The sequence below is a fragment of the Anneissia japonica genome, unplaced genomic scaffold, assembly GCF_011630105.1.
Source record: "Anneissia japonica isolate Jap-2015-1 unplaced genomic scaffold, ASM1163010v1 scaffold1764_len714935_cov166, whole genome shotgun sequence".
Lineage (NCBI taxonomy): Eukaryota > Metazoa > Echinodermata > Crinoidea > Comatulida > Comatulidae > Anneissia > Anneissia japonica.
In genome coordinates, this window is record NW_022757468.1 from 478,937 (window position 1) to 504,788 (window position 25,852).

At 33.3% G+C, this 25,852-nt stretch overlaps 2 protein-coding genes across 2 annotated transcripts; one reads left to right on the forward strand and one right to left on the reverse strand.

Moving 5' to 3' along the window:
* Positions 1-11,311: 11,311 nt before the first annotated feature.
* Positions 11,312-13,297, reverse strand: LOC117124756. Its single transcript, XM_033271074.1, has one exon. The coding sequence runs from the start codon at positions 13,172-13,174 to the stop codon at positions 11,963-11,965; it is 1,212 nt and encodes a 403-aa protein (XP_033126965.1). The 5' UTR covers positions 13,175-13,297; the 3' UTR covers positions 11,312-11,962.
* A 71-nt stretch (positions 13,298-13,368) lies between these two features.
* On the forward strand, positions 13,369-24,005 carry LOC117124785 (propionyl-CoA carboxylase beta chain, mitochondrial-like). Its single transcript, XM_033271115.1, has 12 exons — positions 13,369-13,763; positions 16,258-16,377; positions 16,898-16,966; positions 17,358-17,528; positions 18,221-18,281; positions 18,539-18,662; positions 20,519-20,600; positions 21,483-21,606; positions 22,012-22,119; positions 22,542-22,741; positions 23,368-23,467; positions 23,841-24,005. Exons 1-12 carry the CDS (start codon positions 13,569-13,571, stop codon positions 23,960-23,962), a joined length of 1,476 nt encoding a protein of 491 aa, XP_033127006.1. The 5' UTR covers positions 13,369-13,568; the 3' UTR covers positions 23,963-24,005.
* Positions 24,006-25,852: the final 1,847 nt, after the last annotated feature.

Genomic DNA, 25,852 nt, shown 5'->3' on the forward strand with positions numbered 1-25,852 from the left:
GTATAAGAGACAGGTATATAACTTTTCCTCTGCAAGTATATATGTATAATATCAAAATGTCATAAATCACATCCAAAGATTTTTTTTTCTTTTAACTTTCAGATGCATCTTTCAGTAATGAATTGAGCGACGGAGCATCCAGTCTGGGAACAACTTATGGTAATGTACTTTGATGTCAAATTAACATGGACCTATAGTAAATATTATAGCTTCATGATAGTTTGTAAAAATTGTATCAGTGAATCGCGAACCCTTTCGAAGGTTGATGATGAAGAATGGTTTATATCAGTTAATATACGCACATAAGATACTCTAACCTCTTCTTTTACAGTATCACTGGTGTTAATACAGTTTACCCGAATTGTTTAACGGGCTAAGTAGTTTTTGGAGATTTTTCAGATTTCATCGACAAGAATTAATTCTAAAAGGGCATCCAGACTCTACCAAACCATTAGATGTAATCTTCTAAGAATGCTGAGCTACGTTCAACCTGTACTACAGCAAATGTATCTGGACGAGATGGCGAATGCATATAATCTGGATAACAAATATGCGATTTGAAAAATATATCTAAGAATAAAAGTATTGACTTCGGAAATTGTTCACGGTAAGGTACTATTAAAGAAAATGATAATTGATTAACACCTTTAAAAATATATTATAATTTCATTAATGAAATGTACTAATTGGAAAAAATGTGCATTGTGCCGTACAATTTTGTCTTCCAAAATTTACACGTCCTTTTTCCCAAATTTTTATTACGAGTTCATTTCCTGAGATTTCATCTCAATCTGAATTTAGCAATATTTTCATAAATTTCATATTATTATGATTAGGCACATTATCTGAATGGTGTTAATACTATGTGTGTGGTTTGAAACTACGACGTAATAATGTGATTTATCGTGTATACGATAACAAAATATTTTAACAAATCAAATCAGATGACGTCATAATCATGGAAAAACGATAAAAATCGTTGCTACTACAACGATTTTAATGTTTTTTCCATGATTATGACGTCATCTGATTTGATTTGTGATAATATGTTTTTATCGCATAACTGATAAATCGTTATCGAATCGTTCTAGTGTAAAAACCTCTCTTATTTCTTTTATTTTCTATATGAACAATTGCTTTATAGCTTTTTTATCGTTATCGTTGAAGTATAAACAGGCCTTTAATTTGGAATTCATTCACCAAACACATTAACAATGTTCTTCTTTTGCTATATTAAGAGACTAGTACTACAGTATACACAGCACCATGTACTGCACCTCGTATAAATAGGCCTAATACTAATAATAATAATACTAATACTACTACTACTAATAATAATATTAATACATTGTTATATTAAAACATATATATATATTTAAAATATATTTGTGTTTTAATTTATCACTTAAGCTATCATTTGTCACTACTGAATAAGCGAAAACATTTAATGGCTTAGAAAATAAGAAAAAATATAAATCATATTATTTGACCTAAAAACAGGGTTTTTATAAACATGTTTTTCCTTTAATTTCTTTAGAAAATATTCTATCTCAACATAAATACTAAAACAGTTTTTTTTTTCATGATTTGTACCAAATTTTACCAAAACCAGCCTTTTTAAATTAAACTTTAGTATATCTTTATGGATAGAGTATATATTATTATTATAGAGTATAATTTTAATTATTTAATGTCAATTTAGCTATCATTTTATAGTATTTAATGAATTAAAATATTTGATGGCCTTGAAAATATGAACATCATAAAAAATCATGTTTTTGCCGTAAAAATGTGCCTTTTGGTAATTAATTAATTTTGGAAAAAAAATGTTTCATAATCAAAAAAGATAGGCCTAATAAATAATATAAAACATGCATCACAAACAATTTCACACTAAATTCCACTCTTTTGCACAAATACTAACAGAGTTTCGGATTATTTCCTGATTTTTGAAAAAGTTTACCAAAACCTATGTTTTAAAGTAAAATTAAAGATATTTTTATGGATAAAGTATACAAATTCAAAATATATCTATTTGTCTGTGATTTATTAATGTCACATAAACTCATTTGCCAGTATTGAGTGAATCCAAACATTTGATGGCCTTGAAAATAAGAAAATTATTAAAATTTTTCATGTTTTCTGCCCTAAAAATGGGGTTTTCTGGTAATAAATATTTGCTACGCGATTGACTTATAAAGCAATTAGTAGAGCATGCATCGTACACTAAATGGAAAATTATTATACTTATGTTGAGATTTAATGCATTCAAAAATTTCCTTCGAGCCTTGCAGGCCCTCAGGAAATTTTTTCAAGCATTACATCTAGCCTTCGTATAATAATTTTCCTATAGTGTACTATGAGGAGCTCTACTAATTGCTTAATATAATAGCGTTTTCAATCTTAAACAATTGAACCGTGGTATCAACATTGATATGATATGGCCATGGAGATATAGGCCTAGTATTTTTATTTATTATTATTTATTTCACTTTATTTATTAAAAAACACATGCCAGTATTACAAATGGTGGCCCAATGGGCCAAATTGCTTGTGATATAACAAAAGGCAATAGTACTTGTATAATATACACTTGTACTTGTAATATAACAAAAGGCAATAGTACTTGTATAATATACAATTGTACTTGTAATATAACAAAAGGCAATAGTACTTGTATAATATACAGTAATTATGGCACGAACTTTCTTTCTTGCACGAACAACTGAGCATAATGATATGTGCGTTATTTTATTATTGTAGAGTGACTGTGGAGTTAATTCGATGGACACTTCGGTGTGACTCATACACAAGGAAATTTCAAATACTTTATTTCAATGAAGTCCTCCTGGCGTTAAACTGGGAAACAATCCGATATTCTTTACCAAATGGTAGGCCTACATTGCGTCCTGTATTAAACGTGCACATAGATAACAGCTTAAACGACTAATTTAATGCGCGTCTGAAACTTGCTTGCCATATTCGATTGAAACAAATGAACACCAGTGGATAGAACTGATGATCAGAGGACAAAGTTTATGTTTAAATAATCCATGGTCCAGTGGCTACACCGTGTGACCATGGTGTGACTGCGGTGAGACCATAGCTCTATTTTCTCTATAGTAAGACCAGTACATAATGACGTCACGCGATGTTAGGACGTTGAGTTACCGACTGTCTCCCGAAAGGACACAATTGCATAAAATCGACGTTGTACAGTACATGCAGAGAACGCAGGCTAATTAAAGTCGTCCTTATCGTAAACAACGATATCGTGCAATGTCTTTTAATTGTGGATCAATTGAGTTAAAACTATAAAATTGATATCTGGATGTTCTAATAGTTTTTTTTTTATGATTGTTATGCTATGATGGCTTTAAGCCTTGTTTTAAATATACTTTTTATATTTCGGACATAAATACGACAGTCAGTTATAAATATAAAAATGAGTAACTGCCTGGTGATATGCATAAGAAGATTGTATAACTAATCTGTAGTTAAGTCGCGTTTTTTGTCTTTGTTTCTTGTGGCTTCAAAAGCGCCTTGAGACGGTTTTCTGTGGAAGGCGCTATATAAGTATATGACCATTGACCATCAAGTTCATGTATTTCAATGATTTTGATATTTTTATGTGTTGTAACATGTATGATATATTTTTTTTTTTGGTAAAACATCCTGTTTCTATAAATACATTTATAAAGATACGAAAGGCTCTAAAACAATGTTCTATAGATATTTTGTTTGGTGATTATAAAATAATAAAAAGAAATGTTTTAAAAAATAAATTTGGCCTAAATTTATAGGAAATATTATACATTACAATGCTTCGCATTTTCGCTGGCATAATGCCTAGACAGATTGTTCATTCATATTGAAATTAGTTTGAAGGTGAATTTTTTCATCCAATGGGAATATATTTTATATGAAAAGAATCTATAAATATTCAGCTCTCATTTTACCGGGGGAACAACAAGATATTTATCTGGTAAACAGCCGGTAAATAAGGTAAAAATGCAGCCTCTACGCGGTGTGCGGTCAGCATAGCACCAATCAAAAAGTGAAAAATGACGGTGACTTTTTTCAAGTAATACAATTGAAACAAATACTAAAGCAATCAGAAAAGAATTGCCTTTCAAATACCGAAGGGAACACAAAAATCCGAGAAGTATTCGCTGAGATACGACTGTGGAAATACGAAAAATGACCCAAAAACAGCTTATGTCGGTGCGAAATATTACAGCATGAAACACTAATTTGCTAGGCTATTCTGGCTCTTAAACGAAAATGTTGCAAGAAGAATCCCATTTTTATCATTCAATTCATACTTTAATAACATATAATTTATATTAATACCTTAAATAATAGTATTTATTTTATTCATGATATTTATTAACAATTCTAGCTTTTTTTTTATATTAAATACTCTCATAAAGATAGTATAGTTTTAATAACTACTTTTAGTAGTAATATTCATTTTACGCATATTTTTTTTAACAATACTTGTTGGTTTTTCATTTATTAAATACCCCATAATGATAGTATAATTCATATCATTAACTTTAATTAGTAATAAACGACATGTACATACAATTCTTTTTATATTTAAACTTATATTTATATTTATATATATAAATAAATTATTCAATACTAAATAATAACTTTATTAGTATTGTATAATTTATAATAAATTGAATATTAGTAATCATTTAATGTTTTTTGTTAGACAATTATTAACACATTGTGTTAATAATTGTCTTTTAATTAAATATTCCTATTAAGAAAGTAATTTCATATTTAGAAGATAAACATTGGTAAATTAAGTTGTACATTGACATTCCTAAATAAAGGAATAAAAATGTGCTTGACTTTGCGTAAAGATTAGTTCTTGGCAAAATAGGAATATGTAGAATATGCGATTAATAAGATTATTATTATTATTATTATTATTATTATTATTATTATTATTATTATTATTATTATTATTATTATTATTATTGTCAATATCATCATCATCATTATCATTATTATTATTATTATTATTATCATTATCATTATTATTATCATTATTGCTCTTAGTAGAAATTATCCTTTTTTCAATAATCACGGTAACTTCTTTTCGTGGAAGCGGAATGGAGTGGACAGGCATTGTATAAAAAGATGACCGACGCTCTACTGTGTCTTTTATTATTTTATCTTATTTGGCTGGTTGGCAAGGATGGAATTTTTGTTCGGGGTCTTCCAGGCAATTTTCTCCAGGCTGAAGTTTTTCATCTGGTTTCTTACCCCAATGTTTAGTTTAACTGTAAATGTTACTGAAGTTACATGTTTATGTACAATTAAATACGATAAGATGCCTATTATGAGTTTAAGTATTGTGTGAACGATGTTTTAATAGACGTGATTGTCGGTCTGTCGGTGGGCTATCCAAATTACTTTGGTGTGACTGCTTATCGACAATAATAGTTATGTGTGCAGTGCACCTACCATTAGAAAACTCATAGTTGTTACGGCCCGACGCCAATCAACATGTGGAACGGAATATCAAAACAGCAACAAGCTGTATGAAACCAGTGTATGAACGATTTGACAAGCACACATGAAACTTTTTTCATTATAACAAAATACATTTATGCGTACTTTCACAGATAAAATATCCACCATGTACTGCATCAAGCACACTACATACAAAAATCATTAAATAAATTCTTGACAATTAGAAAATGGGAACGATTGTCTTTGAAGTTTGTTGGCTTGTAAACTTCAAAGACGAGAATCTGTTTTGAAAACAGAAGGACCTTGCAAAGCTTTTAATAAAACCGTGAATAATAATCACACAAATACAAGTAAAGAAGACGTCGTAGCGGGTCACTAAAATCCAATTCATTCACCGCGATTGTTCGAATTTATTTTAAATATTGCAACTGATTACAATAAAATGAATTAATATCGTGATTTTTAACGATTTAAAGTATGATTCGTGGTCGATCAACATAAACTTATGAATATTTACAATACCAATCATTATTATTGCTGAAACGATCACTATATTCTAATAAAGAGCAGTAGGTTGATAATCTTCTTGTTTTTTTGCCACAGCCATTTAGATGTGGCATGTCGGCACTCCAACATTTTTATTACACAGTCTACAATGTGTGTGTAAAAATTCCTAAATGTATTTTATTAACCAATACAAGAATTGTATGTAAACAATCCATGTATGTAATTACAATTGTCGATGAAGAAAGGTGTCAGAACATATAAGTCCCTATATTATTTTAATAGGCCTACTCCTCTTCCAAGACTTATTTTAATGACAGTGACTGATCTAAATTCTTATAATCATGTTTACGTTTCAATCGAAATAAATAGAAACTGTTTCCCAGAAAAAGGATTCGTGGAGAAAGTTGTAGATGAGGCTGGGTCGCCGAAGTACCATGGCTTGATTATAAGGTCGTCATACACAATATCAACAAGTTTGAATAATATGGTACTACTGTATAGCATAAGCGTTAGGCCTTTCGCCTACATGGCGATTGTTATCATATAGTCACTAGACAACGAACTCTGTCGCGGTGAATAGACGTACGTGGTGATATGGATGCATAATGCAGTAACACCTTCGAATATGAAATTATATTTTTCGAAATTACCAGAAAAACCCAAATGTTGACAGTAAAAAGAGAAACACAAAAGACAAACTTAAAGTTAAAAGTAAAACATTCTAAAGCTGCGGTGATCTTATAACAAACAATGAAAAGAATTTTAATTTTATCATACCCTAATTTATTAGAGTTGACAATGTATTTTAATACACTGCGTTCTAGGGTTCATTATTTTACTTTTCTGTAGTAGTATGTCCGACCTTTTCAAACCCCTCGGATATATGTTCTTCTGATTAATTAACATACATAGAATTAGATAATAACATTTTATTAACATAGAGGCGTTTATTAGAGATAGATTATTAAGAGGTGAATAAAGCATTAATTAAAATATCAATAAGGGAAAGAAATTAAAAATTTCTACGGACATTATGAAGATAAATCTGTGGTTAACACCAGGAATTGTAAAATTGAACAATTTGCCTGAGATATTGTTCAATCTTACCTCAACTGGATGCGTACACTGGCAGTGAAAAGTAAAGGGGTACTTGATATAGTTTCTGCCCGAAGTGCAATACTGTATGCGTTAAACCTGGCATATATTTTGAAACTGAAATAAATTAGGTTTTACTTTTTGTAGACTCATTTTGAATTATTAATTATTTTACTCCATATGGCGTTTTTAATTAATTCAGCGCCAAAGAATATTTGACAAACGTATCTAAGCAGCATCAGGAAACTATTGAAATACTAGCTTTATTTTTTGATTATGTACCTACATTATGAGCGCGGACATAATTGGCTTTATTAAGCTAAAGTCATAACGTAACTTTAATCTCATCAGTTTGGAAAGCTGGTGGCATAGACAACAAAATATAATATCATAAACATTACAATAAAAGTAAGTAAAACAATATAAGTTATACATATAACTCATAATATAACAATTTAAAAAGTAAATAAAAAAGGGAACATAATATTTAAAAAAATTAACATAAATTAAGATAGAAATCCAAAAAAACCCTACCTATTTGTAATTCAATAATAAAATAACATCACAATTTAAGATAATAGAAATATTACACACTGGTAAAAAAACAAGTACAAAAAAATACTTTAATTTACACATATATCTATATTGTAAAACCTGGTATATATTTTGAAATTGAAATATATTACGTTTTGCTTTTGTAGACTCTTTTACTTTGAATTATTAATTATTTTACACCATGTGGCGTTTTTAATTAACTCAGCGTTAAAGGATTTTTGACAAACGTATCAAAGCAGATTCACGAAACTATTGAAATACTAGCATTATTTTGTTATTATACACATATATTATAAGGGAAGACATAATTGGCTTTATTAACCTAAAGTCATAACGTAACTTTAAATCTCATCAATTTGAAAAACTGGAGTAGAAGGTACAATGATGGATTGAATTTTTTTTTTAAATCAAATTCAGCTCACAACAGCTCAGCGTAAACAATAAGCAAAGTGGAGAAAATCAAGTGGAAGTACACCTAGGCTAGGCCTATACTAGTTCAACCTCCTGAACATGAAATATATTACGTTTTGCTTTTTGTAGACTCTTTTATTTTGAACTATTAATTATTTTACACCATATGGCGTTTTCAATTAACTCTGCGCTAAAGGATTTTTGACAAACGTATCAAAGCAGTATCACGAAACTATTGAAATACTAGCATTATTTTTTTATTATACACATATATTATGAGGGAAGACATAATTGATTTTATTAAGCTGAAGTCATAACGTAACTTTAAATCTCATCAATTTGAAAAACTGGAGTAGAAGGTACAATGGTGGATTGAATTTTTTGTTAATGCAAATTCAGCTCACAACATAGCATGAACAATAAGCAAGTTGGAAGAAATCAGGCGAATGTACACCTAGGCTAGGCCTATACTAGTTCAACCTCCTGAACATAAAAAATATTACGTTTTGCTTTTTGTAGACTCTTTTATTTTGAATTATTAATTATTTTACACCATGTGGCGTTTTTAATTAACTCAGCGCTAAAGGATTTTTGACAAACGTATCAAAGCAGTATCACGAAACTATTGAAATACTAGCATTATTTTGTTATTATACACATATATTATGAGGGAAGACATAATTGATTTTATTAAGCTGAAGTCATAACGTAACTTTAAATCTCATCAATTTGAAAAACTGGAGTAGAAGGTACAATGATGGATTGAATTTTTTGTTAATGCAAATTCAGCTCACAACATAGCATGAACAATAAGCAAGTTGGAAGAAATCAGGCGAATGTACACCTAGGCTAGGCCTATACTAGTTCAACCTCCTGAACATAAAAAAAAAAAAAGAAAGAAAAACAAAACAAAATATAATGTTAATTAAAACAATTCACAAAGCAAATAATAAAAGGAACATGATATGTAAAAATTTGAATATAATTATGATTATTACAATCTGATAAACCTCCCCTTCACCCCCCACCAAAAAAAAAAAACCAATAATTTAATTTACACAACATCTATATGTAATTTAATAATAAGGTAACAAATAATGAACTTACACCAATACAAGTTCAACCACCAGAATAGAAGGGCCCAGAGAGGGTACCTTCACAGATAGAAGATGTATACCTCCTCAGCCTCACTATGGTTGGGGCTGAGGTAAGAAAATTTGTGATTATGGCACCTCTAGATGGCCGGAAATTGCACTTCCAGACATAAAATTTAAATATAATTATCTTTATATCTCCATTTTTTTATTGAACAATTTAGGGGGGTAGGGCGGGGCGCCTGGGTCCCCTTGAATCCGCCACTGGGCACTTCAGCAGATGGAGAATCTATACCACCTCAGTCCGACCATGGTTGGGGTAAGAAAATTTGTGGTTATGGCACCTCTAGATGGCCGGAATTTGCACTCTCAGACTTAAAATTTGAATATAATTTTCCTTATACCTTCATTAAAAAAAAAATTGAACATTTCTGCCTCCTCCCCCCCCCCCCCACCATCCCTTGAACGCGCCACAGATTTCCGAACAAAGTCAAAGTCAAGATTGCTTCCACGACCTCAATGGATTATTTATCATGAAGGTTACCCTTGACATTGGTTACCCGACGAAAACTTAACTTTTCCTCCGATGGATAAAAATTACCCTTTAAAATAGAGGGGTTCCAGGGAGGGTCTTGCGCAAATAGAATGTCCACCCGCCTCAGCCCCTCGACTGTTGGGGCTGAGGCAAGAAAAAATTATGATTATGGCACCTCTAGATGGCCGGAAATGGCACTCTCGGATTTGAATACAATTTTGTCTGTTTTCTCCACTTTTTTTAAATTTTGAAAAAAATAGGAGGAGGGGTCCCGTGCTGACTGGGTTCCCATTGAATCTGCCACTGTTACAATATAGCACTTGACATAGCCTATCATTTTGTTTCAAGCGAAAAAAATTTTATTCGAAAATTATTTTTTTTACTCAATACAGTTTTCACAACCTATAACACATTAAGTGTACTGTAAATTCTGTATTTTCAGAGAACATTATTTTAAGAAAATGGCCTAATTAAGTACCTTATTGTTTTCGTTAAATTAAATGGAGTTTAATGGTTATATGTAAAGTTTGTGGTTATATTACGCTAGTTTTAAGGTTTACTGTAAGCCAATCAGTACACTTACTATACATTTTTGTGGTAAAGAGAACTAGAACGTCGCTCCATTAAGAGTGTCTACCTCCCCACATATGCCTAAATACAGAATTCACGAATGCAGGCGATTTTTTTTTTCATGCTCGAGGGTTGGTTTCAAGGAAACTTTACAGACGCACATATACAGACGTCAATCAACATTTGGTTGCTCAACTCTAAAAGGGAACTTGTAATGTTCGTTATTTAAAAAAAAAATCTATATTTTATAAATAATAATAATAATAGGTCAATTTATAAGGCGCAAATAAACAAGGTGCAAGCACCAAATAATAATAATAATAATAATAGGCCTAATAAATAATAATAGGCCTAATAATAGGCCTAATAATAATAATAATTTGATGTGAATGGTCCTATTCTTTACCACTACACCCATTTTCACGATTTTTTCTCCGGATTCCGAACCGAAATCCTAGCTTGATGTGAACGTAGCTTAAGGCCCTTTCCAATATTACCGAACAGTATTTTCAAATTCAATCAAGGACTTCCGCACGTCATTGTTGCTATGGTTTCGTTACGACGATAACAGCGACAAAGCTTCGGTTGTTTTACTACCGATTAAAACATACAGTTAGACGCTACAGCCTAATGGATGTTTGGAAATTCGTTCCACTTGAGTAACAATGTCATCTAATCAACAAGCTTATTGATTGGTCGATAACGATCGAATAAACTATTCAATCCAGCCAAAAAACGTCAGTTCTATAATGTTGCGATATTGCAATTGTTTCTAAAACTAATTACAATCAGATTCTTCAAGGAGATAACACATTATCGAGACAAAAAATCTACCACTACTGTACCGCCTAACATCCATGTTCAGACTATAAATGTTGATAAAAACATGTGACATACATCTTGAATGTTGATAATATAGGCACATTTTTTGATAATCTAAACAGAGCCTTATATAATGTAAGCTTCTACAGTATTGTCTTCCTTAATGAGTTAAAACTGTTAAATATGGCATTAAACAGTATAATTAAGCAATCAATCTTTCAGTCATAAGTGCATTCATTGATTTTAACATTGTTTTATAATTTGCGCTATAAAAATTTTGAATTATTATTATAATCTTTGAATCAATCACTTTCCATATCCATCATCACAACTCTAATGTTTAAAAATGTTCTCCCACATCATGTGTTTTTTTTTTATCCCCCTCAGCTATCGTTTGTAAGTCTTTGCAGGTTATGCTTTTTGTATGTTTTCATCTGCCAGTCATCTTCGCAAATTGATAATATTTTAAAGTTGGTTGATACATACTTACAGTACCTTTTCAGTTTTTAATACATTACGTCAAATTTCATTGACCCAATTGCATTGAGATTCTGACATACTGTACCGTACTTACAGCACCATCACACAAATGTACAAGGCGCTACATAATTATAAATACAATAGATATGAAAAGTAATTAGAAGAAACAAAACAAATCCAACACGATATCTGGTTTAACAATATATAATGAGACTCTTCACAGACAGAATTACTGGGATTCACAACAGGATAAAAGAAAAATATAGCCTGTTCAAATACATTTTCCAAGTTGGTAGCAGTACAGGTATTTTAGTATAGTACTGTACCTTAATTAATACTATTAGTTTCAGTCATATAAAACTGAGCCTACAGTTAGTCAATTGAGCCTACAGTTAGTCAACTACTGCAACTTGCTCCGGCTACCACTCTGTAAACTGGACTCATTTTTATTATCAATTTCCACATTTCCCCTGGCTTCATCTGTAGTATCCACCTCCATTGGGTTGCTGCACCCCTTGCACTTGCAGTTCGTACAGGGCGTACCTGACATAAAACAAGGGCACCTACGCCCTTGACACGTGCTTGCTGTCCCACCTCCCGGTGCCCATGTGCCACACCGACAACCCTGTTGAATAACCAATTTGCGCCCCTCTCGTAAAAGTTTTGCCCTCCGCCCAGATATAATCAATTTTTTTTGCACATTTGTATTTGTTTTTACATAATTTATTGCCGCCGATCGCATTGTCTTATCGGTGATAGCTGAATCACTTTTCGTTCTATATCTCTTAAATTTTCTATGTCTCCCACGGTTGATTCCCGTGTTCATAAACTTATGTGACCCAGAAGGGGCTGAATGACGTTTATATTTTTGTTTTTTGACCCCAGAACTGTTCCGTTTTTCTGGTGAAGTTTGTGATGTTTCCAATTCAATATTACACGCATCATGTGATGTTGATGGTAGCTTTGTATCCTCACATGCTGTTTGCTGTTCAGTCTTTGGAGAGGGCCTAGATTCTGCTTCTGTTGTTTTCGTTGGTTCCTCTGGTGTATTCTTTTGAGTGTTGCATACTAATCTTTTATTCTTTCGTTTCCTCCCTCTCCTGGTCCCAGAACTCAACGTTGCAACACAATTGGATTTAGTTTGAAGTAGTGACATAATATTGAAATTTGAAGCACTGTCAGAGTCTTCCAAGTTATCTACATTAATTGCCATTCCCTCATGGAGAAGGGCGAGTACATTGCTTGTCCCTCCATTAGTACCAACGAGACTCCTTGAGATGGGCGTGTCGGCAATGTATTCGCACATCTTTTTATAACATGACAGTAGTATCCGTAACTGTTTCTTTTCAATAAATTTCGAGTAATCTGTGCACCAGCCACAAGCAGGCCTAAGCCGCTTCTTGCCTCCGATACAACCCTGACAAACATGGTGTTGACATGTTGGGTTCGCAGGCCCCATCGGTCCATTCAGTAACTGCGTGCAAACACAACACGACAAAGACTGACGTAAATACGGAAGTAGACGATACAGATCGTCGCCAGAATTCTCGTCATTTAGGTCAGCATTTAAAATATAACGGCATGTAGTGATGTATAGACTTGTAGCGTCCATGTCAAATAGACTTTTCTTTACCAAATTAAATCATAAACAGACTGATTAATAGTCTTATTTCGATAAAAAAATTTCCACTACATAGCCCTACGTTGACGTCTTTGTAACTAACCGGAAGTTAAACTTTATTTTGTGATAGCGACCTCTATAATCTAAGTATTGACCTTTTAATTAGGATTTCGGTACAGGTATCTAGTACATCATGTGTGACTGATATTGCTCGTGTCTTATATTTCAGTGATATTTAATTAAGGAATTATGACTTACATATTAATTTAGTCTTTCAAAGAAGTATTTTGTACTAAAATCAAGTAACATCTCGGACTAGAGTGATGCAATTCAATGTACAACATTGTTTAGAACGGCTGGACATGAACCTAATTCCACATCCAAAATGGCATCCTTCTGGAAACTGTCACGGGCTCTCATTCAAATAAACCCCTTTAAGCATAATACACATATAATCAGTATTTCTACACGACCATGTAGCCACCAGCTTCTAGTAGATGTCAAATCAAAGATCGAAAGAAAAAGGCAACTTGCAGAAGAAGGTGGAGGACAACACCGAATTGATGCCCAGCATAAGAAGGTAGGCCTAGCCTAGGCTAGGCCAGGGCCTACTTAATTAGGCCTAGAGGCCCTGGGTCCGGGCCAGAAGCCTAGCCTAACTATTTTAGATCAAGGGCTACGCTAGCCTAGGCAAGCTGCTTAGCCTTGTCGGTGTAGGACCGTTTTGGCCGTCAACAAGTTCGGCTGCGGTATATGAAACAAATTTTGCATTGTATGTTTTCTGTCAATTCGAATAATTGAATTGAATGACTAGAATCTAGGCCTAGAGGTCTACGTGGCCTTACAATTTATAGGAATTTGCTGTGCCGGCAAATATGCCAACATCGATGTAATGCAGGTCTGTTTCTCTGATTGGCTAATGTAAATTATGACTTCATCAAACCAAGACCGCCTCTAATGAAGGATCGGGAAAAATACATCCAAAACACCATGACTGATAAATGTCTGCAGACTGGTGATTGTTTTTTTGGATGTCAAAACAAAAACAAAGAATTTGAAGAAAACCGAAAAAAGAAAGGCTGAGAAAAAGAAACTGTGTATCAAGACACTGACGAACAGAGAGAGATTCCAGTGCTGACAGTAACAGACAATTGGGCTTAATGTAGATCGATTAGACCTACTGTACCTTCTTGCCAGCCTAGGGCAGGCTAGACAAACGTAGATCCATCCAATCACCACGACCTAAGCTAGTGATGATGAGAGATTCATTCCACTGTAGGGCGGATGTTTGGTGGTGCAGTTTCTTGAAGTCCATCACACAATGATCGTCTTTATACTGGGACTGCTCTGGCCGAGATAAACTGTAGTTTTTTTGGATGTCGAAACAAAAAACAAAAGAATTTGAAGAATCGCCGCAGCTCAGTCACAAAAGGGGACTGAGAAAAAGATATCCTAGGTCAAGACATTGGCGAACAGAGAGAGATTCCTCCTAGTGCTGACAGTGACGATTGGGCTTAGTAAAGTAGACCTAGTCCTACCTTCTTGCCAGCCTAGGGTAGGCTAGACAAAATTTGATCCATCCAACCTCCGCGACCTAGGCTTGTGAATGATTCATTCCACTGTATAGGGCGGACGATTGTTGGTGAAGTTTTTTGAAGTGCAGCACACGTTGATTGTCTTTAATCGATTTTGATGTTGCTAGACTGAGACAGACTGTACATCTTACTTTACATCATCGCTGATAGTGTAATTGTAGGCCTATGTATTCCCCTACGGGTACGGTATGTATCCGAAACAGTGCTATTTGAATTTTGGGACACTCTTATATTCAGTGGCGGGGCTGTGAGGCTTCCCCCACCCCGGGGAGAAAATCCCCAATTCGTATGGGACAAAAACAATTTTTTTTATTTTTTACATATTAATAGACTGTCATTTTTTTATTTGGGGGTGGGGGGGCTTCCCCTGGACCACTTTGGAAAGGTTTTTATCCCTCCATTAGGGACCTTGGACCCCCGGAGGGGCTGACATTCAAAGAACACCGATGAAGCCTATCAGTCTTTTCACCCGCTCTGTATTTTCATTCCTTTTCTCATTTGATTAATTTTGTTTTATATTTGTCCAATACTCTCAGCCTAAAAGTACAACAAGCCAACAAATCACTAGTGTCTCAGTTCAATTTTTATTGCTACATATAAAAGTCATGTATTGTTTATACGACCTATACAATACTGTTTATGAATACAAAACAAAGAGACCAGGAAACTATAAACAACCGAAACAACAGCATCTAGCTGGGTTGTACGGCGTGTGCGAAGGTCCAAGGTACGGACGGTGTCTACACTTATCCGATGGCCCTAACTTACCTTAGACCTACTTTGTATCACTATTTGTGATTCCAACTGGCAATTTAGTTGAAAGAAGCTTCGAAATACGTCATCGGTAAATGTATTTGAATGAAAACATTAAAATGATATTTACTTTGTGATGATTGACTATTGAGAATGTCTTTTTGATTTTGTGGTATAGTAATTGACATTGGTTTTAGCAGGGAACCATCATGTTTTGGCGTAGGCCTAGTACGTTGTCAACAATTGACGCGTGTAAAATGAAAAGGGCACAGTTATTTCCAGCTCATAATATCACTTTTATTTGAAAAGTTAACACAATGATTTAATAATTTATTTATTGATTAAACTACATTTAGGAAATGAAATTACATAATAAAAACAAATATTATAATTAAATCAGTGCCTTTGTGAGCTTGGGCCGAAGCTAATTTTGAGCGCTGAAATTGAATCTATATTCTTTGATTGAACTCACATTAACGTACCTTTCACCAAAATCATGTTTACGTGACCGATAGTGCAAGTTTAATAAAGTACGTCTGTGCATGTGTTATTTATTTCATGTACCTGTAATATCATTTACTGATTTGTATTCCGTCGTGTAAATATATCCACCAACTAGTAAGCCTAGGAGGCCTGTGTAAGCTACAGTTCACTAGGGGTGTATTAACTGCTAGTGTGACACTTTTTTAGTATGTTGATATTAACATAATATTTGCACATATTTAGGGAAAGTTAACAGCAAGGGAACGTGTGAGGTTGCTGATGGATCCAGGCAGCTTTGTTGAGTTTGATACATTTGTGGAGCATCGTTGCACAGACTTCGGCATGGATGAACCAAAAAACACAGTAATGTATAATTGACATTGCTTGGAACAAAGCAATAAAAATATAACAATTATAATTCTATTTTCGCAATTTACATACTGTACACATTTTAACGTTATATTGTGGATTAGTATTGTCTTTATAACAAAGGAGATATTTTATCAGATTTAAAACTCAATACAATGTGTTCCTTGATTGATGTGTAGTAGAAGAGTACAATATTTGATAATAGCCTATTACGTGGTTCGCTTACTGTATTATGTTTTGTTTTATTACTACAATTACTATTTTTATATTTGATCCTTACCATGTTGGCCTTTTTTAAATTAGCGTTAAAATTTAAGGATTTTTTATTTGTCTGGCTTGCCCGGATGATTTTTATATGTATGAGATTTTCAACTTTAATAAAAATATATTATAAAAAGATATATTTCAATAGAGAATTTTTAAAACAAGCAAGTTAATCGGATTGAATTGATACATTATTTATGAACGCTCTTTAATTATTTGGAGTTTAAAAAAATGTATTTTTGCTTTTAAGTTTCCAGGTGATGGAGTAGTTACAGGTCATGGGTACATAAATGGAAGAATTGCTTATGTTTTCAGCCAGGTGAGGCCTTATAATATTATGTTGATTTTTGTTATTCTAAGTGAGATACTTGCTTATAAAATTATCCCAAAGTGTTATAACAGCAAGAGATCTGACTCTCAGGGTTTTTGTTGAAACACAGTCCTATCTCAAAAAGTACTATCGCAAACCTGAGGGCGTCCTTCAAAAGGTGTTTGAACTCTATTCAAATTCTAACAATGTGCCCCCTATCTTGTAATAGTATTTTTGTAATGTTTCATTGGGTGTATAAAAAGTCAGGGCAGTCAGACCTTCTGCAATTCTATGCTCTTTGATAATACTCTATCACTTGATTGACACCGCCTAAAATTGCATGATTTTTTTTTTTTTATTAAATGAACGTAGTTCTAATATTCTCGTTTGTTTTTATCAGGATTTTACAGTTCATGGTGGGAGCCTATCCAGTGCTAATGCTCAGAAAATTTGCAAGATCATGGATCAGGCAATGTTAGTAGGAGCACCAGTTATTGGTTTAAACGACTCTGGGGGAGCTAGAATACAAGAAGGTGTGGAATCCTTAGCTGGCTATGCAGATATTTTTCAGGTGTGTTAAGAAAATCACAGTAATAATAACATAAGACTTTATTTTCTATGTAAACATTTATTAAACATTAACAAAAAAAATCACTATAAAATTCACTTCACTAGCATATTAATTTATTAAAACAAAATAATCTAATAAAATACCAAAATTAAATCTCTTTAATTTACAATATTAAATAAAACCCTTAGATGTATTGTCCCCTGAAAATGATTATTCTCAATAGTTTTAATTGTATTGGTAACAAGTTACATTGTATTGTAAATATTAATGTAATCCAAAATTAAAACACAAAATAACTTTAAAAAAATATACAACAAAATAGAAAGCTATTTATTTATTTATTTTTTTTAATGTATGTGCAATTTATTGTAACTGTTTTTCTTTTCCTCTAGTATCATTGATTGGAAATATACTGGAAAACAATAGATTAATTGTTAACCAAAGCTTGAAAAATGAGTGTACTTCTAAAGAAAGTAAAACACGTATTTTTTATATTCTAATTGTGTAGAACAATTGTAGATTTTAAAAGTACAGTAATTTATTGATTGTAGGCTTTAAAAGTTCTTTATTGATTGTAGACTTTAAAAGTACTTTATTGATTGTTGACTTTAAAAGTACTTTATTGATTGTAGACTTCAAAAGTACTTTATTGATTGTTGACTTTAAAAGTACTTTATTTTTGTTTTTTTCAGCGAAATGTCATGAGCTCTGGTGTTATACCACAAATTTCACTTATCATGGGACCTTGTGCAGGTGAGTGTTCTGGTTTCTAAATGGTTGCTGAACTAGGGAGGAAAAGGAGAGGCTATTATGACTATATGATGCTGAATTGCTCATGTTTTGTGTATCTTTTTGTAACTTGTTTGTTGTGATGAGGACTCCCCTGAATAGTGAAAATCAGCTTCATTGAGTGGTTCTTCCTCTTGAAATATAAATAAAGAAAGAAAGAATAGATGCTGAATTTATTGCACATGCAAAAAAATGATAACAGTTTAATTTATTTAATACAGTGTGTAAAAACATTGGCTCCTTTGATAATGATATAGAAGCTCTGCAGAAGCTCCGAGACTTTTTTAACTATTTGCCATTAAGTAACAAAGATCAATCTCCCATATTGCAATGTGATGATTCTCCGTAAGTAATGTTATGGATTGTGTACTTTTGATTTTTCAAAATCTTCTTTCTGCTGATGGAAAGTAGGGATTATCAATGATAAAGTGAGGATGGGTGTTAGAAAGGGGGAAGGGAGTGGAAGAAGTGAATAGAGTATGTCTGAGTTGAAGGGGCATCGTGGTAGGGAAGTGCATGAGTCAGGGAATTATGAAAGGACTAAGAGTGCCATTTAATGGGCAGAGGGGTGGGGGTATGATTGCTGGAGTAGAGAGAAGGAAGGGAGGGTGTAGAGACAAAAGTGTGTCTGTGAGTAAGGGAATGAGCAAGAATGTCATTGAGAGAGTTGGAGTAGAGTGAAGTAAAGGGGTGAGATAGAGAAGCAGGAATGTAATGGGAGGGGGCTGGCAGTTTTTAATTACAGAATTATTATTCTTATTATATTGATTTTAACCATTTCCATCTGGAATATTTGCCTTCACTCTATTAACAGTGAAGTTCTCAAACAACTGATGATGAAAAATAACGCGACTGGATTTGTTGAAGGAAAGTAGTATTTAATTGTTAATCTAATCTAGATCAAATTGATGTGTACTACTAATTAACTAATGGATTGTTTAAACTTTTTATGAACATCTAGCTAAACAATATTTTTCTTCTAAAGTACTAACTAAATAACCTGTTTTATGGTCTTAACCACCTCAGCCTCCACCATGGTTGTGGCTGAAAATTATGATTATGGTACCTCTAGATGGTCAGAAATAGCACTCGCATACAAATTTGAATATCATTCTCTACTTATTTCTATTGTTTTCACAAATTTGACAAACCTAGGGGCCTCTTAATCTGTCACTGGGTATGATACATGTCCTACAGTCGATGTCAGAGACACATTATTCTGCTATGTATCTACAAAGCGCTTTTGGGTCAGTGTGCTAGATCATGAACCCAATGGGTAGGGGCTAAGGGGCCCTGTGGACCTTCACACAAGAGCGCATATGCATTACACCACTGTCTAGAGATGTTCAAAAATCTGTATATCAAAAACCACTTTCGAGCTTTTCGTTAAAACTGCTTTTTGTGTCTTAGAAAAATCGGATGTACAACATATCAACAATTTTGATTTCCTCCGGAGCTTGGCTTTAAAACTAAACTCAAGATTTAAACACTATTATATTTCCACACTTAGACTATTGCTGCTGTGTTTGGGGATCCAATGGTATTTCTCTGATAAGTTCCACCGCTTTAAAATCCTGCTCTTCGCATCACCCTCAATGTAAACTCCTATACGTCTTCCTCTTTTCTGAATTTTGTAAATATTGTCTATAACCACGCTCTCCTCCAACTGGGCTGTCTTGCTTTAAAGCTGCCACTGTTGTTGCTCCAGACTACTGATATTTATTTTGTAGTACTTAAAAGAAGAGGTTATTGGACTAGAGCAGTAAATGCTGGCACATTTGTTGTTCCTGGACCAAGCAATATTTTAAACATTCATTTTTTTTTATGTATTTAAATAGTTTTAAATTGTTACTATTATTATTTTGATTATTATTATTACTTTTACGGTTTATATTTCTTTCCACTTTCCTTTGTGGCGGTAAGTACCAGGTTGAAGTGACAGAAGCATTAAAGGTGTCTTGGAGGAAGTGTGTCAGGGTGCAATAAAAGGGAAAGTGTGCAATGGACAAAGGTTGAAGGAATAGAGGCAGTGAGTGAATGATAGAGGAAAGTGTCAAGGAAAGAGGAGAAAGCCTCTTTCCCTTGATCAGTTTAACCATACATTTTTTTTTTTTATAAATGTATGCCTATTATGGGTGCATAAAGAAAATATATAATAATATTAATCTCTGTATTACAGTATACATTTCTTCTCTTTATAGTGATCGCTTAATACCAGTATTAAATACATTAGTACCATTAGAGTCCAATAAACCATATGATATAATGGAAGTCGTCCTTGCTGTAAGTGTATTTTCTTATCTTTGTAATGTGTGTGATGATGGTGGCAGTGATAGCACAGTTTTGAAACCAGCATAATGTTGCGATATGTTAAACTGAGTAATTAGTATTAGAATGTGACAGTGCTCTATACATAAAGCCATAATAATTTTTGTCATGCCTTTGTCAATGACCACATTTTTAATTACCTCATTTTAAAGATTACAACTTGGAAATTACTGTATAAATAATTTTTTGTTTAATTTTTGGCCATAGATTTGTGATGGCATGCCTCATATAAAAGTACATAATCATGTTGTCATTGATACAGACCTCATCTGCCATTTATTCTATTAATTTTTCATGATTCATCATATGCTATTGTTTTTGGTATTTTATTGTTATTACCTCCGCCACGGTTGTTGTTTACGCATCGTTATTTGGTTGTTAGCAGGATTATGCAACACATATGAAACACATCCTCAGTTCCCTGGGGAGCACACAATTCCATAAGCGGCTAGAGTCAGGGCTTGGTATTAGATCATACCAGGTACCCACCCTCCTGGGTGGAGAGAAATAAAGATAAAGTGCCTTTGCACAGCGAGGGTTTCAAACCCCCAACCTGAAGGTTGTGAGTCTCAATCCACAGCTATTGCGCCAACCGCTTCTACGTTACATAACTTTTAGTGGAGCAGTGCATATTTTTCTCAGGAAGAGTTATTAAATTTTTAAGTAATAAAGTCAATTGTGAAGGCCAAGACCACAAAAAGGTGAAAAATCACCATTACAAAGTGACGTGGTGGAGGAATGAACTCTATCAATTGGCCCTTTAGTTATTATTATTATCATCATTATTTTTGTTATTACAGTATTATTTCTAGTGTTTTTTCTATTTTGCTTTATCAGACTGTTGATGATCGCAAGTTTTTCCAGATCATGCCAGATTATGCCAAAAATATTGTCGTTGGATTTGCAAGGATGAACGGCAGAACAGTCGGCATTGTGGGTAACCAACCTAAAGTAGCTTCAGGTAGTTTTATTGTTATTTGTAATTTGTTATTATTTACATGCTTTATTCCTAAAAATACACAAAAATAATAGTATGTAGTTCTTGTTAAAAATATTCATTTATTATCAATACTATTGAAGTTTTTAATGCTGTTGTAGAATTTTTTCCATTTCCTTGAGGTAGAAGACAATTATTCTTATATTTTAATTTTTTCTTGCAACTTGTTTATTTTTTTTAATTCCTGTGTTTATTATTATTATTGTTTTGTTTAATAGGTTTCAAATTTTATGGTCTTGTAGTTAATTTTGTTTTGCTTCATTACGAATACTCCAAATATTTTTGTTTTAGTGCCACTGATATAAAGGTGTATGTTCGAATAATAATATTATTATTATTGTTATTATTATTATTATTATTATTTTCTAGGTTGTCTTGACATTAGTGCTTCCATCAAGGGTGCTAGATTTGTTCGTTTCTGTGATTCATTCAACATCCCTCTGATCACTTTCGTAGATGTTCCAGGATTTCTACCAGGTACTGTAATTCCTCCTTATGGAAAGACAAGTTTTTTTTCTTTAATAAATTTAATTCTTTATTTTTATTTATAGAATGTTTCATGAGAGTTGCTCTCCCAGACTCCAAGAGAAACCCACTCCCCAAACAGCAAATATATCAAAATATAACTACAAAGGGTTATATTATAGCAAATAATAAATTGACATTAATTAAAGTCAATTTAAATATCAATTAAAAAAAAAAAACACCATTCAACCAGAATTTATAAACATATATTTATAATTTCTGATTATTACACTTGATATATTTAAACTAATACAGCAATATCATTTCATAGAAAGAAAATGGACAAACCACACAAAATTTGTCACTAAAACACAAAAAAACACAACATTAAACTCTACATTGCCTTTTGTGATGTTACATTACTTTTTAATCAGGTACAAGCCAAGAGCACGGAGGGATCATACGTCATGGTGCTAAGTTGCTGTATGCTTATGCCGAGGCCACTGTACCAAAGCTAACAGTGATCACTAGGAAGGCCTATGGTGGGGCTTATGATGTGATGAGTTCAAAGCATCTAAGAGGAGATATTAATTATGCATGGCCTACAGCTGAGGTAGCAGTCATGGGAGCACAGGTTAGTAAATATGGCTATGGATCCTCATCTATATTAGATATTGAAACACACCGAGCTTAGGGTGTTTGACAGGAGGGTCCAATGTCGCCGATGAGAGCGCAAGTGTAAGTGGGGGTTAGGTTTATGGTTAGGGTTAAGAAGGTCACTCCCCCCTGAGACCAGCTTTCCTCCTACCCCCAGTCTATCCACTGGCGGTGCCCTTGCACCAACAATCAATAACACAAATGTATGTACACTTTATTCCAATTCCAGTGGGGTGCTTCTGATGGGGAATTGGTCAATAAACTAGGAGACAATTCTCTTTACTGCCTCCTTTACGATGTAAAGGGGCCATATTGCACACAGAACCAACAGTTTAAAGGTTTCTTCAGTAGGGTTGTATGCTACTGAAATTTGCATTTCAGCCCTTTAGCTAAAACACAAAGGAGAACAGCAACAGAATTGAACCAGGGACCTAAAGTTTGAAAGATCTTCCACAGGTCTGCACACACAAATTATATTAGCAGGTAGCATGCCGATTTGTTTACACTCCATGTTCACGATTGCTGCACTCCAAACCTAACATAAAAGATGGGGAAAATTTAAGGTGTAGCTGGTAAAATATACACTAATTTTTCTTTTTGCAGGGTGCTGTTAAAATTATATTCAGGGGCGACAACAATGTCGCAGAAGCTGAGAAGGAGTATGTAGAGAAGTTTGCAAACCCTTTCCCTGCCGCAGCTAAAGGTAAATAGAAATAGATGTGCAGTTGTGTAAGGTGATTTTCTTTCAAATGGGGAATGGGAGTGCATTTTCATATTTTATTGTTCTAAATCATACATACAATTAAATTGAACTGTTCATCAAGGAGAGAATGTTCACTCGTTTCTGGATTGGGGGTTTGGGGTTAATTTTAGTATTTGTAGTATATTTGTTGAGTGCCTTCAACAATCAAATCATGTCAAGGCACTAAACATGGGGGTGTGGGGTAAGAAAAGATAATTAAAAAGCAGTTATACAGTAATATAATTTACTAATAATAATTAAAATTGTAAGCTTAATTGACAAATTATATACTTATTAATTATATACTTATTAATTATTTATTCTTTTGTTTCAGGTTTTGTTGATGATATTATTGAACCTAGTACAACCAGGAAGCGACTATGCCGCGATTTAGATTTACTGTCAACCAAAAAGCTTGAAAATCCGTGGAAAAAACATGGGAATATTCCTCTTTAAATAAATGTTGAGTCAATTAGCTTATTGCTTAGCTGGTAAGCTTACAGAAGACATAATCTATTCAGAAATCATCAACCTTTCATCAACCATTCCGAACGTTACAATATATATAATTGTGTAAAAGATGATAATCCAATTCAGCTTTAATGAAGCGTAGGGATATCTTCTCATACTTCCTAAGCAAACAAATTGGCAGGTCTTCCGAACTAAAATCCTTAATGATGGAACCAAACGGACGCTTCATTAAAGCTGAATTGGATTATCATTTTTTACACAATATATATATATATAGCCAGAAACATGCATTGTGTGTGTGACATGAGTAAGAATGATATAAGACATGCTAAGATTTCATGACTAAAAATCATGAAGGTACCATGTAAATGTGCCTGATACTAGCTGTAGCATTATGTTATAATCTCCCACAAAGTTGAGTATGTGTTTTGATCCAATTACTGGGGTTTGATTGCTAAGCATGTAGAGGCCATTGTATATGCACTGCAGTAAGACTGGAATATTACTAATCCAGTCCAATCCAAACATCAAATTATAAGTTTCAATGCGTCAGTTTATGGGAGTGCTTGGTATACAAAGATAAAAAAAAGACAGAAAGAAAACATTAAGTGGAGCTGAAAAGATGACTACCAGTTATATTCCAGAGGTCTTGCTTTTAATCATGAAAAGTTGTTGTCAATTCCTTCTTTATATATTTAAAAAATCTAAATTATTGTTTGTACCCTGGTTATCCACCATTTTTCGAGTAGGGTCTCGTATCCAGAATAGAGAAGCTTTGTAATGTTGCTATCTTATAAAAAGTACTGTGTTCTGTTAAATTTCTGGGCATGGTTTATGGGTGTTTTTGATTCCCAAGTTTTCCACTGTTCTAGTAGAGGCTGAATCTCTGTGTGCTGTCCACTGTTGTCTGTCCAAGCTTTGTAGATCTACATATCATAACTTTATCAATTCACTGTTCACAAGTAGAGGCTCGATCCTTTGCATATTCTCCATTCCCACTGGTCCCATGTACACGCACACATAAAGGCCAACTCAGACAGCCTGGTATGACAGAGTCCGATGCAATTCATTATCGGGGCTCTTCTCTCGTAGCATTTTAAACTCATTTATTATTTTTCTCCCGACTGTCTGAAGACCCGTCGGCGATGGAGTCAGTATGATAAATTACATAGGCGGTGTGATACGATGCAGAGGTGACATTTACATAGCTGTTATTTCAGTTTGCAGTAAAATACATCAAAATTCCGAAGGGAATCGGTAAACTAATAACTCCTTGTGAAGATGTTCAAAGTGTGGGCCAACAGGCTGTGAAGGACTCTTCACTACATCCGAGATTGTCATCATTGCAAAGCTCAAGATATTTAATATTTATTTATTAAAAACAACTCTTGTTTTATTAAAATCAGCTCTTAAAACAATAAATACAGATTTGCAAGTTCGTTTTTTTACATCATTGTAGTAAAGAAAAATGAATTAGAATGTCAAAACATTGTCTTCACTACTCTCCACAGCGAGAGGTCGCGTATTTATTTCCAACCAGCAGCACTTTCTCATACAACTGGATGAGAATTCGCTCTATAAGACTGCACCACTGAAGATTGAAGAGGGAGTCTAAAAATATAGCCGGGACAATTCTGCTGTTTATGCAGATGCCTTAATCAACAATATATATATATACATATATATATAAGTTTGAAAGGCAAATGGGAAAAACCCATAAAACAGCAAACGGCCATATAATGCAAAACAATTTAAAATTAAAATTAAAACGGAACAGTAGAGAAAATCCGATCAGAATGACAAAATAAACTAAGCATCCACTGGAAGGAATCCCAATATCTGCAGACGGACTGTCTCTTATACACATCTAGATGT